Genomic DNA, 16,929 nt, shown 5'->3' on the forward strand with positions numbered 1-16,929 from the left:
ATTAGTGGTGTTTTCCCACAAACCTCTGATGTGGGACTCCTGGTGCTACTGGGAAAGAAAATACTTTACTTCTGCAGTCACAGTGGTAGCTTTCAGAAACAGAAATATTATTTACAGCTAGTCTGACAAATCAAACCACACAACACGGTCATAATGTAACTTTTTAGACGAGTCTTTACTTAACTTTTTTGTAATATCACCTTAAAAATGTCTAGTCATTCAGTTTCACTCAAATCTAATGAAACACCAGGAGGAGCATGTAATTTAGTCTCAGGAGCTCAAACGTTGCACCATTCATTAAGAAGTACCATAATTAGTTTTAATTCAGAGCCATCATTTTTTGACTGAGTTATTTTCAAACACACATCTTGAATTGATAACTAACTGAAATGAGTAACTGTATGATTCTCCCGCAGTTTTCGCACCAGTAAAGGAATAGGGTACTCGGCACACTTTGTGGGAAACTGTCTCATCGTGACATCGTTGAAGTCGAAAGGAAAAGGCTTTCAGCACTGTGTGAAATACGATTTCCAGCCTCGCAAGGTAAGAAAACACACACACACCAACCGAATCACTCAGCTGAATTATTCTCAGTCACTGTAGATTTGGTAACCACTTGTTAGATGAGGCAGCTTCAGGAGAGTGTTGCTGCTCTCTTCTTCCATCTATCCTTGCACTCACTGGAAGTGTTGATGAGTGTAGATAAGGTCTGTCAATTAAGACCTGCACACTGCCCCTCTACCGCACTGTCAGCATTCTGTGGCTGTTCTGCACACAAACACACACACACATATACACACATTCACTTGATGAGATGGCCTTCTGCAGTATTTGCTGATCCAGTAGAATCTCTGCGCTGCCTAACAAAGTTCCCAGTGGTTCCATTTGATCAATTTATAAGTCGCCATGTCTCACAGCATTTTGTCCGACCTGTGCATGTGTTAATGTGTGTGTGTGTCGGTGCTTGCATGCACGTGCGGTATTGTCCACTCCTTAGCTATGCATACTACAGCAAAAAATTCAACCCCTCCACTCCCACCACCACCACCGCAGTCTTCTTCCCCATTTCAGTGTTCCCTCCAGGGAACCTGTGTGTATTGTCATCAGGAAAGATGCTTTCAAATCAAGACACACAGATACACACTATTAATGGTATATTAAGTTGAGCAAACAGATACTAGCTTTAGAGTAGAGTTCTGGCAAATGTGGTGAATACTTTGTAATCTTCCATGCTGGCTAACCCACTTATAGAGAGCTAATGCTGTTAGAGGGAGCATTCTCAGTATTGCAAAGACAGGAATTTTGACCCACTCAGACACCTTGATCCAAACAAATAATAGTACTAAAATATCTAAAATAAATCCTTTCACAGCAGGAGGCTCGTATCAACAATCTCAAAAAGGTTGTGTTTGTGAAAAAACAAAAACAAGTGTGAAGGCACAAACAACAGTGCATTCATTCATTTTCTGTAACCGCTTATCCTGTTGGGGGTGACGGGGGCGCTGGAGCCTGTCCCAGCTGACATTGGGCGAGAGATGGGGTACACCCTGGACAGGTCACCAGACTATCACAGAGCTGACACATAGAGACAGAAAACCATTCACACTCACGTTGACACCTACGACCAATTTAGAGTCACCAATTAACCTGCATGTCTTTGGACTGTGGGAGGTGTGCAAGTCAATCAAGCCAGACCTGCACGGCAATAAGTTCTGTTTACAAAAAAATTAAATTAAAATCTAAAAAAAGAAAAAATGACAGTCGTTTTGCCACAATAAATCCCTCAAACCAGCAGAGCACTCCTGTCGCCTGGCCTAATTGCATCTAAACCCCACAACCCCCTAGCAGGTTTGAAAGGCATGTTTCTTTTAAGAAATTGCCAAAATTACACCTTTCATCATAGCCAGAAACTGTATAAACAGAAATTATGTTGGATTTTCAAATTTCCAATGGTCCCTAAACACATCTCTCAGGAAACATAACCAAATCTAAGCTTAAAACAGATATATTTCATCACTTTATTTAGGATGCCTTGCTTAAAATTGTGCCAAAAATAAATTGTTTGCACAAACCATATCCTTAAAAAAACAGCAAACACTAAATTGCTCATGGATGCCATTAATGACTCAGCCGAGACCACCAGTCACATGACAAAAATTCAGTCGGATTTCGACTGAATCGCAGGCTGTTTACACCGAGCAGACAGAAGAAGACGAGAGGTTGTAAAATGTAAATAGTTAATGCAGATTACAGTGTAGCAAAATAAAAGTGAAATATGTTGTGTCAAGTGTACATACATAATGAGAATAATAGCTCAGGGAAAAGTCCAGCCCCTTGAGCTTTCTGAAAATGTGGCCCCCAGAAACAATGTAGTTGAATAGCATTATAGGTATAAACACTGTCAGGCAGACATCGGAACTCCTTTTCAAACACAAAGGCAATTCAAAGTGCTTCACATTAGGTTGAGAAATGCATTAGAACATGTAAAAACACAAAAAAGGAAAATAAAATTAATTAAAACACAGCGCTGTTTACATCAAAAACATCAGAGATGCCTCAGTCAACAAAAAAAACAGACAGATCTGAAGAGAAACTCTTTTACTGGTGACATAAGAGCCGAAGGGAAAACTAACAAAGCTTGTTGTGTGTGATTTTTAGGTTGTTGTTGTTTTTATTTATCATCTTGTCTCTTTCTGAATGTGTTCTTCTATTTTTTAGTGGTACATGATCAGCATCGTCCACATCTACAACCGCTGGAGGAACTCTGAGATCCGTTGCTATGTCAACGGTCAACTGGTCTCCTACGGCGATATGGCCTGGCACGTCAACACCAATGATGTAAGATATTGGCTTTTTACTGAGGAGTTGTGTTGTTATACGCACTGATCTTTATGGAAGAACAATGACAAATAAAAAAAAACTCTAACATCTTAAAACAGAGTCAGTTACCAAGGTCAAGGTCAAGGTTACTTTATTTGCCCTCCCTCCTACTGTTATGGATACTGAGTTTTTTTTATTCAGCTGCTTCTGGTAAAAAAGAAGACCTCTTGACCAAATATGAGCTTTGCTAAAAAAAGTATTTCCTGTAAACAACATGTTGCTATCAAAGGTTTTCCTCCTAAATAAGGCCTTTACCAGCGTGAGAAATCCAGTGTTGGTCTGGCTCTACACTTCCCCTCCTACTGTGATATTGGCAAACATTTGAGGTTTGCCCTCTGCATTCGTCAACGGGGGCAGAGTTGTCCTTGGGCCCCATTCCAGCACAGCTCGCCCAAACTCCAACTTCCAACTTTTCCATTTAGCTGGGGACAGGTAGCCTGACCTCTCGGTGGCAGCGGAGCCTTCATTACACTTCCTTCCCGGCTCACTCTTGACATTGCCGCAATTACCACGGGCTGGTGTTATTCTCTGTAAGAAATTCCTTGGCCTTGGGGTAAAATGTCGCACAGTTCACGCGGCTCACCGAAAGACTCATTAGCAAAAAAAAGGGAAAAAAAGAACATATAGCACACGAGTGAAAGAACAGGTCTGAAAATGTGTTGATGCTATCAGGGTTTGTTTTGTCCTGAAGGCTGGAGATAAAACTTATTTCACTTATTTCATCACTTTGAGGAAGCGAAAGCGTAAAGATCTCATTGTGATAAAAGGTATCAGAGGGACGGAGTAGATGAAAGGAGAGTGGACAGAAAGGATGTAATAGCAGGTGATGGCAAAGTTGTAACAGAGCGATTAGAAACAAGCAGCTATCGAAAGTTGATCTGCTTTTTTTCGCCATCATCATCCACTGTGCTCATCACTGCAGAACACCATGGATTCTGGCCCGAGATTGGAAATTAATAATTAATTAACTCTTGAGACACCTTAAATGTGAAGATCAACAAACTTTAAATGATTCTTTTCAAAGTTGGTATTGTGTACTGAACCTGAAAAACACAATCTATGACAATCTATGAACCCTCTCTGCAACAAAGCTCTGAAATTTGTCAATGTTTGATGTGATTGCTAATTCTGTCTCATGCTCTACTGTTTTTCCAGAGCTATGACAAGTGTTTCCTGGGTTCATCAGAGACAGCAGATGCGAACAGGGTGTTTTGCGGTCAGCTGGGAGCTATTTACGTATTCAGCGAAGCTCTCAACCCGGCTCAGATCTTTGCCATCCACCAGCTTGGCCCAGGATACAAGGTGAGACGGCGCCCACGTACTGCCTTATCACCCACCGTTCTGTATATTCTCTGTGCGCTTTACAGAGCATCAATGTCATGCACTGTTTGGCAGGAAGATTTTTCTGGCAACCTGAGGGTTTCATTGTCAGTATTACTTAATGCTGCCTTTCTAAGTTCGTGTCGTCAGCTGGAGGTGGTTGAGGCCATCAATCATTCTTGGGCTGTCAATCGCAAATATAGCCTGTATGGTGTATTAGTGCCAGGGTGCCCTTGTGGGTGGTCGGTTGAGGTTTTTGTTGTCAGTTAATGGAGGTATTGTAGGTTTTGCATCCTGTGGATAGTCTTTTGTAGTGCATTAAAGCTGAAGCACGAGTCTTTCGATGGATAGGTGTACTGCTGTTTGCGTAGGCTAGAGAAGTGGCAGTCCAACATGTTTTTATTTTTTAATTTTATACCTATTTCACCATTAAACCAATATCTAATAAGACTCTTTATCGATTGTTGGCTACCTATATTAGCCATTTGTCCATTACTTTTTGCGAACCATAATAGTTATCTTCTTCACCACGCATCCAAAAGCTATTTATTTAAATTGTTTATCTCTTATTTAAAGCTATTTGGACCATTTATCCATTACTTTTCACTGGTGACTTCTCTGATCATTGGCTGACTACAGTTTCCAAACACTCTCAGTTGCAGCATGTGGTGTTCAGGTGTTGAAAAATCTAATCTTTTTATTTCAAATTAGCTAAATTACTCCACAAGCTTTCCGCGTACCCTCTGGCAACTCGAAGTTCATGCACCCCTGGTTTGGAATCACCGAACTAGAGTACTAGCTTTTGAAAGAGTCTTCCTTTTTGGGATTCTTGTATGAACAGTATGTATGGTAATCCAAGCTCAGAGACCATCGGCTATCGGTCTGATGACAGTTTAGCCTCTGGGGCCAATGGCCGGTATATTTGGGGTTTCCATAGTAGCCAGCAGATATCTGGATAACAGATAAGAATATCCAGGCCAAGACTTCCTCTGCGTGTGATGAGGACTGTTGGCAGTCCGATTAGCAACTTGAAAAGCAAGAATAGAGTTGGAGTTGAGTATGAAACCGGATTGAACCTAATTGTTTAATGAGTAGCCAGCTAATAAAGCTAAAAAGCTAAATCCTTGTTGGACGATAGCCGATTGGTTCTGAGATTGCATTTCGGTCAATGCATTTCAACTCTTTTGCTCTTCATGTGACAGAGGTGGCAGCCTCCAGTTATATGACTTGACCTGAGTCACACTCGAGTCGCAAATTTGAGGACTTGAGACTTGGTTGACTGACAGTGATTAGAGATATGACTTGACTCTTGACTTGAGACAGATGGCTCTAGAGGACTTGACTTTAATATTTATATTTTTCTAGATATTGGGAAGTTATGTTTTGTTTTGGAAACATGATTTGGTGATTTCTAGTGTCATGCACAACCACCACAACATCCAACTTTGTCTATCATCACAAAACCCACAAAGATAAGTACTTAAGTGTGTCTCTTTAGCTAACTTATTAGCTTTTTAGCTGGTCAGACTAGATCATCAGAATTTTATACTTGACTTGTGTCTTGCTTGAATTAAAGCACAGTAACTTGCTTGAGACTTGAAGGTCAAGACTTGAGACTTGCTTTTGTGTGACATACCCCCACTTCTATGTACTGTTTACCTGCATGCAACCAAAGCCTTCTGGTCAATACTACTCATACTACAAACACGGAGACTACAAATGGAAACCAGAGAGCTTCCGATCCCAAAATCTTGTCCCATTGCCCACATGTTCTGCATTCATATGTAGACATCTGTTTATAGAGTTTAGAGGTAATCAAACATAAGAAATAGCTTCACACTCTTACTGTAACCTGATGCAACACATTTTATTGTCCAAAACCAAGCTTTTGACAGAGAAGCTGTCTTCCTCGGGGTAATCTAATAGGTGCAGGAACATTTTTCATTTTGATTAATTCTGCTCCTGTCAGCCAGAACATCACCGCTATCCGTGTGTGTTTCTAATTCTGTTTCAGAGGAAGCAGATATTCCAAATTCTCAACAGCAGATCATATTGTCGTGCGGCTGAAACTTGTGTTGTGATTTTAGTGAGAGGCTTGGCTGCAATTACAACCAAATTTTCAAAGAGCTTATTAGATAGCTAGATTTAAATGCCTACACTCACCTCTAATGCATCCCCGCTAATAAACAAAGTCACTATATAAAGTTAAAGTAGATGAAGTAGATTGAGATTAAAGGGACCCAACGGAAAGTAAATTACTGCACTATCGCTAAATACCTCCTGGGAAATCACAAATTGATGTTTGGAATTTGCAGTTTGGAAGCGTGCGAGGGTGGATTTTTGCCTTTAAAGTCTAGACTCAGGACTTCGAGTTCCTGTCCTAATACAAAATTATTCAAATGAGGCTTTACAATGTTGGGTGCTGAGCACTGATAGCTTTAGAAATCACCATCTCTGCCTCTTGGCCTGGCTATCGGAGACAGCTGAGATGTCGCAACACCTTGCCAGCTGTCTGCTTCTTGTTTTGGCAGACTCGCACGCCTCAGGCCACTTACAGCTTGTTTATGAAGGTGTCCAAAGCTGTCAAGATTTCAGCACCACAAGACTGCACGGAAATCGGAGGGTGCTGATGTGCGCAAACAGCTGCTGGTATTTCAACAGCTCCTTAATAAAGGGTACATATTGAATCAGGAATTTGCTTTAATTACTTAGATTTGATAAAGTGATGAAGGAACATATTGGCAACATACAGAGTACGCATACTAGATTGCATGAGGTAGATCCTCTCCCTCTCAGACTCCCTCTCACATCATAAAACATAAGTCACGTTACAGACTGAAGTCCTCTCATGTTCCTCCTAATGATGGCATGCTTGGGGTTTGCTGTTTCTCGGCCATGAATACTGATTCCTCTCTCTGTCACAGCCCGCAGTTTCCTCTGGGCTGATCAGTCAGATGATTGCCTCTCTGCATGGCACAGAATGGGGTTCTCAGATGCCCAGAAGAGACCATTAAATGGCTCAGTTGTTTCAAAGCCGCAGGCCTCGATTCTGCTATTGTAATGATGAGTGCGCGGGTTTTTCGGTCGGCTAAAGGAGAACGCCAGTGGGTTTTCAGCTTGTGTCACACAGCTTCCTGTCTTAATGCGAATATAGGCCGGTGCTTGTTCTCACGACTATGTAGAGGATGTGTATATATGACAAGCTGCTCCTGGAGTACTGCCTAATCGGAGTTTAAGAGGACTGTGTCTATGTACGCTGTACAGTATATATATGTGTATGTGCAGTCTCTTGGTCTCATCCACTGTCAGTGTTACTGTTCAGTAATGAGGAGCAAAAAGCAGACAGACACTCTGCTCGCTCTGCTAAACAAGCCTTCAGCACAGTGAGGCTGCTCAAGGTCTTCTCGCTCGACGCGGCTCATGATGGTCGACACGCTGTGTGCACTGAATGTTGTACATGTGTGCAGTTCAGCACTTCCATGCTCTCCTAATGACAGGAGAAGGTGGACTCTAACATCTTGTTTTACTGTGTAGGCTATGATTGAAAGAAAGCTTCAGTGTTTTTGCGTTTGTGTTCTGCGTATGTCCTGTCACTCACGTGTCGTCGAGTGTGTCACTGGTTGCACTCTTCATCAGGAGTCCAGATGTCCTCATTGCGGAGCACTGCCAACAATCTGGCCACAACGTAATTAATGGACCGTGTGAGTCTATTTGGACACCTGCGTTGTACGTCTGTGTTTGTGTATTTGCAGGCACATGTGTCTCATGTGCATTTGTCAGGTTTTGTAATAGTATTATTGAAAGTCTTTTTCTTTTGTGCATTTTATTATATAAGTTTTAGAGAGTCATTCCCTAAAAAGGACTTGTCCTCAGCAGAGAGTGTCAGTATCTGTCTGAAAAGCTGGCATGAAATGTCTTGGTAGAGTTTTTATATTATTTATTTGTTCTTTGATCAATGTTAGATTTTATTTCAAACTGGAGTTGGTAACTTTTAGAAAATAAGTTTGTTATATTTGCTGAAACTGTCACTGTAGCCAGACAGTGGTACATGAGACAGAATCAGGTTCCTGCTGCTACTTGTTGTGCTTATTATATATATATTAAGATATATATAAGTCTCATGCAGCACTGTCTGGATATAGTGGCAGTTTCATCAAATATGACAAAAAGTTATTTTTATAAAAGTTACCAACTGTAGCTTCAAGCAGAGTTCTTGCATGGCTTTTGGGTAACAGTGCTGAATAGGGCTGCCCCCGACTAAGAATTTTCCTAGTCGACCAATAGTCATGATTTAGGGCCATGAGTTGACTAGTCGCCCGCATGTTTACGATATTAATTTAATTAAAAAATAATTTAATATATTTTGGGGCGGGGCAACACAATGGTTTGAGTTCAAGGTGTGAGAAAGAATAGTATCAGTAACATTGTTAATACACTGAGCGAGCCGCCTGTTAATGACGCTGTGGGCTAATGGGCATGTAGCTACTTCCATGTTTCAGATGATACATCATGTTTGTAGTCGACGAATGAAGATGAGTTTACATATCACCTTGGGTTCGTCTTTCACCTTCTATAAAATGCTCCCACACTTTGGATTTCCTGTTCGACATGTTATTAACTAGTCTGTGTAATAACCGCAGGTACCAGCCCTGGAAATGAACATGACTCCTGTCTGACTGCTGAGCGTGGCCACTTCCTGTGTCTGTACTTTCAAATTAAATTCCCACATGGTCCAGTCAGAAATGTTTTAGATTGATTTGACAAGTTTTTTTTTTATTTTCAATTCTGCGACTAAGCGACCGATGAAATCTTGCCAACTAATGACCTTTCTGGTCAACTAAGGTTTGGCTGACTATTAGGGGGCAACCTTAGTGCTGAAACTCAAAGTTTTGAATCTGTTTTGTATTGAAACATTTCAAATGATAACCAGTAGTTCCTCGGATTTGCATTTGCTAAGGCAATTATTCATCATTCACCTCAATAATTTGCCAAAATAGGTTTTACAACACTTTTACCAAATGCTGGAGAACTAATTTTGGAGGACTAGTTGTCATTCAGAAACTGTGAGGAGATGCTGGGAGGCCGAGGCTGAGCTGAATGGAGTAGATGTATGTGTGCCGTTATCACTGCGGGCCAGTGTCACACCTGTAGCTGTCAGGTGTGACAAAGGCATGAGTTGTCGCTTTCATTCTTCTGCGCGCTTAGTGTAACCAGATGAGGGACACATATGTGCTTAAGCGCAGCTGTGTAAAGCATTACACATGTAAAAATTTGCACTTTCCTTCACTCTGGCATGCGTCTCCTGCTGCCTGTCGTTTGCCACCCTACATCCCTTAATACTTTAAAGAGTCAGCAAAGCTCTTTTACACTTTCAGCTACCTGCCTCCATCGTTTAGCAAGGCAACATAAATACAAGCTCACACTTACCCAGCTACATCTATGCATATGCACAAGTACACACACACGCTTCATAAATGCGCCACAATAAATGGGCTTACACTGCAAAAAATGTGCATCTTAATAAGTGTATTAATTTCACATTCAGGCTATTCAGTATTTTTTTTTTCTCTGCAGAGGGCCCACTAACCTTCAAAATAAACCGAAGAGCAATTTATTTGTGTTTGTGATTGATTATCCCTGCACACGGCTGCAGTATTCTAGGTAACTTTTAATGGATAAGCTTTTTAACACAGCTGTTGAATAGATACATTTTTTTTTACGCCGATGATCTCACTTAATTACTATCTTCTGAAGTCAGAAAATATAAACATAGGCATGCAGTCTTACCATGTAATTACCATTAATTACTCTTGGAAATTATGTTCTGTTGGCAGGAATGTGTGTGTGGAGGTGTGTGTGAAAAGTGTGCTTCGGATTCAGATTATAGGTTTATACAAGTACGCTTTCTGTATCACAATTGATCCTGATTATTGGATGGATAGAGAAAGTTAAATCTAAGACAGTGCGACAAAAACAGTAGATTTATATTCAGCCCCTGGACAGAGATAAGGATGTTAACGCTGCGGAGGGGCTGTTTTCCTCAGCCGTCTCCATTGTGCAGTGAGCTCTTTGCTTCAGTGTGAAATTCTGTGCTGCATGGTTGAAACTGCCCAAGGCACATTTTCTACAGCAGACCTCAGATGAAAGGTTTAGAACAAGACGGGCCTGCAGGTCTGTGAGCAGCCCGGGGCTTTCCTGCACAGTCAGGCTGAGCAAGGCACCTGGGGACCCAGCCGCTCGAAGGGGAGAGCGCCCCTTTCCTGGAGCTGCTGCAAAGGATGGCAGAGCAACTCGCTGGCCTTTCATCTGCGGGGCTTCTTGTGTGTATCAGCACCGCTGCGGGACACATGGACCCATAGACCTTTGCACACAGACAGATGTAGACATAGATGTACACACACACACAAAATGCAGCCTACACTTCCTTCAATGTCTGCATCGACAAAGCAAAGTCAGTTTTACAAATCATTTTTCTGTAAGGTGGCTGAGGAGATAACATGCCAATTTCTTTGTATTTTCCTCATGCCATGTGTGTCTGCATTTTGGTATAATGTATGAGGTACTGATATCCTCTCCAGGTTGACCAGAAAAGGTGTTCATGATAAAGATATTTTAGATTTCAACGAGATAAAGATTCAGCAGCTTGTTGAAAAACGAAACTAGGTGGTATATGCAGGACAAATGTAAAGTAATATGCAGAATTTAAATAACACATATGTGTTCAGTTTGTGTCCATATTCTTTTGTGTTTTTTGTTGGTGGACTTAAAAGAGAGGAGATAAATTTGGAGCTCAGGGTGCCTCTCTCCCACACATCCACTGGCCCTTTCCATCTCTTATTCTGGGCTAATTGAATTAGTGCCTGGGTTAGCGCTGTGTTCATTAAGCTAATGCTGTGTTGTTTACACACGGCTCACGCTGCAATTAAGCAGACTCCATTTTGGGTGTTGAACTTGCACACACAGACACACACTCACACTTCTGTCGACCCCTGGACAAGCCATTTGTCTCTGTGATTTAAAGTTTTATCCCCGCACGGCCTTTGACATCTTCTTTCCCCGTCACTGCAGAGCACTTTCAAGTTCAAGTCGGAGAGCGACATCCACCTGGCCGAGCACCACAAGCAGGTGTTGTACGATGGCAAGCTGGCCAGCTCCATCTCCTTCACCTACAATGCCAAGGCGACGGATGCCCAGCTCTGCCTGGAGTCGTCGCCCAGGGAAAACCCCTCCATCTTCGTCCACTCACCGCACGCACTCATGCTACAGGTCAGTCTGGCAGGATTGTGCTCATCACGGTGCTGGTTACAGACCTCTGAATCACTGCCGCATCTCTTGATTTGTTTGGCAATTCATGTATGAATGATTGATATGAAATGAAATGGTGGTTCAGTCTAATTATCAGGCTAGTTCATCACAGGCTGACTCACTCCACTGAATTGTATTTGTGAAAAATCTGTAGTGTTTACCCTGTCTGAAGTACTGTATATGTGAGGTTTGCCTACAGAAGGACAATGAAGATGTTAGTTAAAAAAAACGTATATATAAAATACAACTTGTGAAAGACAGCTGCCACCATACCCTTCTGTAAACACCAATGTCTTACCGGTGGTCACCATTTTTTCTTTTCTCTCAGCTAATAATGAAACACTCTCTTTTGAGGATATTGCTTGTAGTTGTATTGAAGCAAATATCTTTCCAAGTGTCAGCTATTCAAGGTTGGTTGCTAATAGTGTTCTTTGTATCTCATCCTCATTTCTAAGAATTTCCTCCTTTGCTCATTGTGCAAAAAAATGCACCAGCAATTCAGGCAGCAATTACTGTAATTCACAATTACAAAGGCAGCAAGTGAGTCCTTTTGTACTCTAGTTATTTTCAGTTAGTTAGCAGAGGTCGTGCAATCATCTTGAGTTCATTGAGTTAAGAGCGTGTAAGGCAGGTTGCAGTTAAACAGGTGCCAATTACAGCAAGATTTTAGTTTTGGAATAATTAATTCATTTTTACAAGTATTACATTCATTCTGGCTGAAATCCAAAAAGCAGTCTTTATTATAAATTCAAATAGATGAAAAATAGGGATGTGTGAAAGGCAGCTACAAGACAATAAACAATAAAGGACATCATGTTCTTCCACTGTGAAAGCAGAGCTGTCAGTTGTATTTCTGACAAATAGGTGCTCAGCAATATTCTCAGGGGAAAAAATCTCTTCAGGAAGAAACTACAAGTTTTGAGCTTTAAAGGAGCTGTGTGTAGGATTTAGTTGCATCTACCCGCGAGGATTGTAGATTGCAACCTGTTAAAACTTTTCCCATGTGCCAAGCATAAACTCCCGGTTAGGATTCCTTCAGTGTCAATTATTCAGGAGGTTTTTACCAGGAGCCCAGTTACCTGCAGATGGTTCTTTCTCTCCAAAACAGATGAAAAAACAGTTTCATATTATGAATCAATGTTTCTCCGAAAGTGCTGAATCAGATCTTCCTCCAGGGCCTGGGTCCAAACACAACGCGCTCCCCATGATCCTGTGGACGCCGCCATTGTTGTTGTTGCTTGGCAGCTTGACTCAGTGTTGCCAGATCTTGGGAGAGAAACAAGCAGCCAGGGCTATGGAAACAAGCCCAAACGAAGCGACAGATATATATAGAGAAAGGCGACTTTTAGAGAGCAAGCCCGAATAAGCAACTCCACTTTAGAAACAAGCCCAAAAAACTTCAACCCAACTACCAATATTTGTTAGGGACTGTACAAAAAAACAAGCCCAAAGTCGCGGCTAATAAGCGGACCTGGCAACCCTGCAGCTTGTCCTCCTCACATTTCTTCCGTCCTCCTGCATGCTGACGTGGGACGTATCCCGCCTCTCATTGGCTGATGCTCTTTGTCAGTCGTGTCAGACTTCTCCAGTTTTCTAGCATGCCAGATATCCAGTCCCAGTCGCAGACGAGGGGGCAACTTGCTCGTGGGCTTGTTAACACATGAGGACTCGTCGTGGCAGACTCACCTCCGACCCAAGGTGGCTCTCAAGATCCTCTGCGACGTCAAAATCGCGGTGAAAATCGTGTAATGTGAACTAGACTTAAGATCCAGATGTTCATGAAGTTTTTACCAGGAGCTGAATTATCCACAGAGGTCTCCTCCTCTCTAAAACAAACAGACTCAGTGGTTTAAATCAGCAGAAACCCTGAATAAAGCAGTGTCATGTTAAAAATCATTTCTTTTCTGATGCTGTTCGGCTCGTCATTGGGGGGGGCTGCTAACTATGGTGGCCTACGCATGAATACAAAGACCCTATTTAGAGCTAGTGTTCGGTTTTTCCATTCTGGGCTACTGTAGAAATGTGGCAGTGCAACATGGTAGACTCCATGGATGAGGACACACTCCCTATGTAGATATAAACAGCTCATTCTAAGGCAAGGAAAACACAATATTTCTTATTTTCAGGTAAGAATGCCAATAAATCCTCCAAAATCCTACACACTGGACCTTTAAACCATTCAAAATTGTAGCAACGCTCTATTTGGGACCTGCAGTAAATGTCCTACTGTAATTCTGCTATGAGATATGTTAATTGGCAGTGAGTGAGTGATTTTATCTGTCTTTGTCAGCACTAACAGTCCATATCCGCCCCACAGGATGTGAAGGCCATTGTTACCCACTCCATCCACAGTGCCATCCACTCGATAGGAGGCATCCAGGTGCTCTTCCCTCTCTTCGCTCAGCTGGACTACAAACAGCTCAATGACAGCAGCGTGGACACCACAGTCTGGTGAGTGGTGTACAATAAAAAACTGCAACCCAGTGGCTGCGTGGAATGCAGTGATACCGACTGTATGAATTATTTATAGTAGCCTAAATAGGCTTAAACAAAAAATAATGCTTTTTTTGTTTAATGTGCAACATCTCCTGCAGCTGATCCTGAAATGGACTCAGAAATAAGTGAAGGAAATGGAAAAGAAGTGAAATAAAAAAGAATATGAGGGACATTAGATAGAGATGAGTCTTCTACGTGTGTGAATTATCATCTCTCTGAAAGACCAACCTTACAATTACGCTGCAGGCCAGAAATAACTGATTATAGAGAGCAGGGCATGTAAGTGTGAAAGGAAGAAGAGTTATGTGGTTTTCCCTGGAGCGATGAGCTGCTTTTAGAAAGTCGGAGTGTCTGCGTTCTTCTCGCTCTGAGATACCACTCCATCACATGAGCCTTAACGCAGTTACATATCAGGCGGCATCTCTGTATCATGTTAGCCGCATCCGAGACGATTTGTCAAATATCATCAGGAAGATGGCGATAACAAACGAAAGAAAAAACACGGTCTTATTAAAAATTAATGATGGAGGTGAACGTGGAGCGAGAAACATGGAGCAGGTTTTCTTTCCTTTTTGCTCACATACCCTAATGAAGAAATCCATCGACTGAAATGTGTGTGCACAATGTGTGTTGCAGTGCCACCCTGCTGGCGTTCCTGGTGGAGCTGTTGAAGAGTTCAGTGGCGATGCAGGAGCAAATGCTGGGAGGGAAGGGCTTTCTGGTGATTGGATACCTCCTTGAGAAGGTCAGTGGAAGTCCTCCGCAGTGAAGAGTTTGTGTTACACGTCATATTTATTTGTCATTGAGAGTAGCCTTGATTTTAACCATGACCTCCATGGAAGTTTTTCAAGGCTTATAAGGCGTCTAGTTTTATAATGTGTTATGTTTTGATTGCTCTTCATGTTTATCCGCTGTACACTCAGTTGCCAGTTTAAGTACAGCCAGGTGTTTCTATTATTTTGTCCAACCCACTTATATGTATGAGGCTAAAGAAGGCAGTAGAGTTCAGCTACATCCTCCACCAATCAGAAAGTGAACATTAGAAGCTTTACTGCAGGACTGTTGTACTAAACCGCATTCGTTTTTTCTAGGTGTACCTAATAAACTGGCAACTGAGTGCTGTTTTTTTCAATTTTAAATGCACTATACAAAATATTTTTCAACACAGATGTTTGTAAATTTTGTCTCGTGTCTTCTAGCTGCGACAAGTAGCAGTACGCCACAAATGTGCAAAAAGACAGATCACATGAATTAAAATACAGACTTGGCTGCTGGTGTAAATTAATGACTTGACACATTTGACGACTGTTAGGCGACATAGGCATCATGACACCGTGGTTACACCGGCTTCATTGTAGGCTGACAGCATCTCCCGAGAGGGTAATTTGAATAAAACCTAAATAATTTAAATAAAACTGTTCATAGGTGTTTTACTAACCTGAAGAAATGTCACCACTTCGGATTCACACGTTCAGACGCAGCTGTTTTTTCACGTCTGTGCTGAAGCTCGTTTCATTGCTTGTGTGTCTTCGGTGTCACTTAAATGTCAATCAGTGACCGTGGCAACTACGCACCTACTACAGTGTATGGATGCACCTGTCTATTGTAACAGTTAAGATATACAGTGCTGTATGAAGACACAACAAGGTACAACAGCATCATTAACGTCATTTACAAAAAAATTAATTTATATTTCCTGTCTTTTGTCCAGTCATCACGAGTCCACATCACCAGGGCGGTGCTTGAACAGTTCTTGTCCTTCGCCAAGTATCTGGACGGTTTACCTCATGGAGCGCCTCTCCTCAAACAGCTCTGTGACCATGTCCTCTTCAATGCTGCCATCTGGATACACACCCCTGCCAAGGTCTGTTTATTTGTGTGCATCTATTGCATATGTGTGTGTGCGTGTGTGTGTGTTGTCATGACCTTGCTGCAAAAAAAATAAAAACAAGATGATGGTCTGAGTAAGAGAATTAATGGCGTGATAGATCCAGACAGAGACAAAATAGAAAAAGAAAGCAAGAGAGAATTTACCGCTCACAGATCTCAGGAGGATTTTTGAGACAAGCAAGCAATATAAAACCAAGAGGAAGAAGGGACTGACATCTTAGCGCCCATTGCCCTTTACAATAATGTAACAAAGGAGGTTACAGGACACGGAGGGAGGAGCTGGCACATCACGCAGGGAAGAACAGAGCAGGCAAACGAAGGTAACAAAGAGAAACAGTGACATTTGAAAAGACCCCGGGACAGGAGAGAGATGTGTAGCTCCTTTTTTTTTTCCCCCTCCTCACTCTGAACTAGATGTGAGTGGTCCTGGCGTTCCCGTGGGGCCAGTCAGCTCTTGCCTCCATTATTTTCAGAACTTCCTGACTCCCCGTCTTCTTCCTTCTGACCCTGAGACGTGATTGGCTCCTGGGTGCAGCAGTATCGCTCTCCGGGGGCATGCTGGAGTTAGGACGGAGGAAATGTGACTGAGCAGGTGCTGCAGCTCAGGAGAATAAGGAGGGTGTGAAAGTCAGAATCCAACACAGCGTAAACACATCAAGCTAGCTGACATGCAGAAGCAGTCCGAAGTGGCTCGACTGTGTGATTGCTTATTGGGCTCTTACCTTCATCTGAGTGCCAGCACAGAAATTGACAATGAATTGCTCATAAACATTACCACAATTCAGCAGGGTCATCGTGAGAACAAGACAAGCACAATAAATGTGCTAAGCAGCAACACACACACACACACACAACACACATAAAAAATTATTTAATCCTTTAATCTTACTCGCGCTGTACCATTCCTGTCTCCCACTGAGCTTTATTATTTTCCACTTCTCAAGGTATTATCATCACCTTCATTATTGGCAAGAATAGCCTTGGTCATATTCAGGACAGGAAACACTTGAAGAAATCACATCTGAAGCTCATCTCCTG

General features: G+C 42.1%; 1 protein-coding gene across 12 annotated transcripts in view; it reads left to right on the plus strand.

The window, feature by feature from the left end:
• Window positions 1–16,929, plus strand: part of nbeaa (neurobeachin a) — a 117,388-nt gene that overhangs the window by 47,245 nt on the left and 53,214 nt on the right. For all 12 annotated transcript variants that reach the window (XM_050040328.1, XM_050040330.1, XM_050040335.1 and 9 more), the window contains exons 6-12: window positions 417–543; window positions 2,719–2,838; window positions 4,036–4,182; window positions 11,269–11,466; window positions 13,823–13,956; window positions 14,638–14,746; window positions 15,713–15,865. In XM_050040328.1, the coding sequence (XP_049896285.1) occupies window positions 417–543; window positions 2,719–2,838; window positions 4,036–4,182; window positions 11,269–11,466; window positions 13,823–13,956; window positions 14,638–14,746; window positions 15,713–15,865 (988 nt within the window). The remainder of the gene's footprint in view (window positions 1–416; window positions 544–2,718; window positions 2,839–4,035; window positions 4,183–11,268; window positions 11,467–13,822; window positions 13,957–14,637; window positions 14,747–15,712; window positions 15,866–16,929) is intronic.

The sequence above is a fragment of the Epinephelus moara genome, chromosome 3 (genome assembly GCF_006386435.1).
Source record: "Epinephelus moara isolate mb chromosome 3, YSFRI_EMoa_1.0, whole genome shotgun sequence".
In the NCBI taxonomy this organism is placed as follows: Eukaryota; Metazoa; Chordata; class Actinopteri; order Perciformes; family Serranidae; genus Epinephelus; species Epinephelus moara.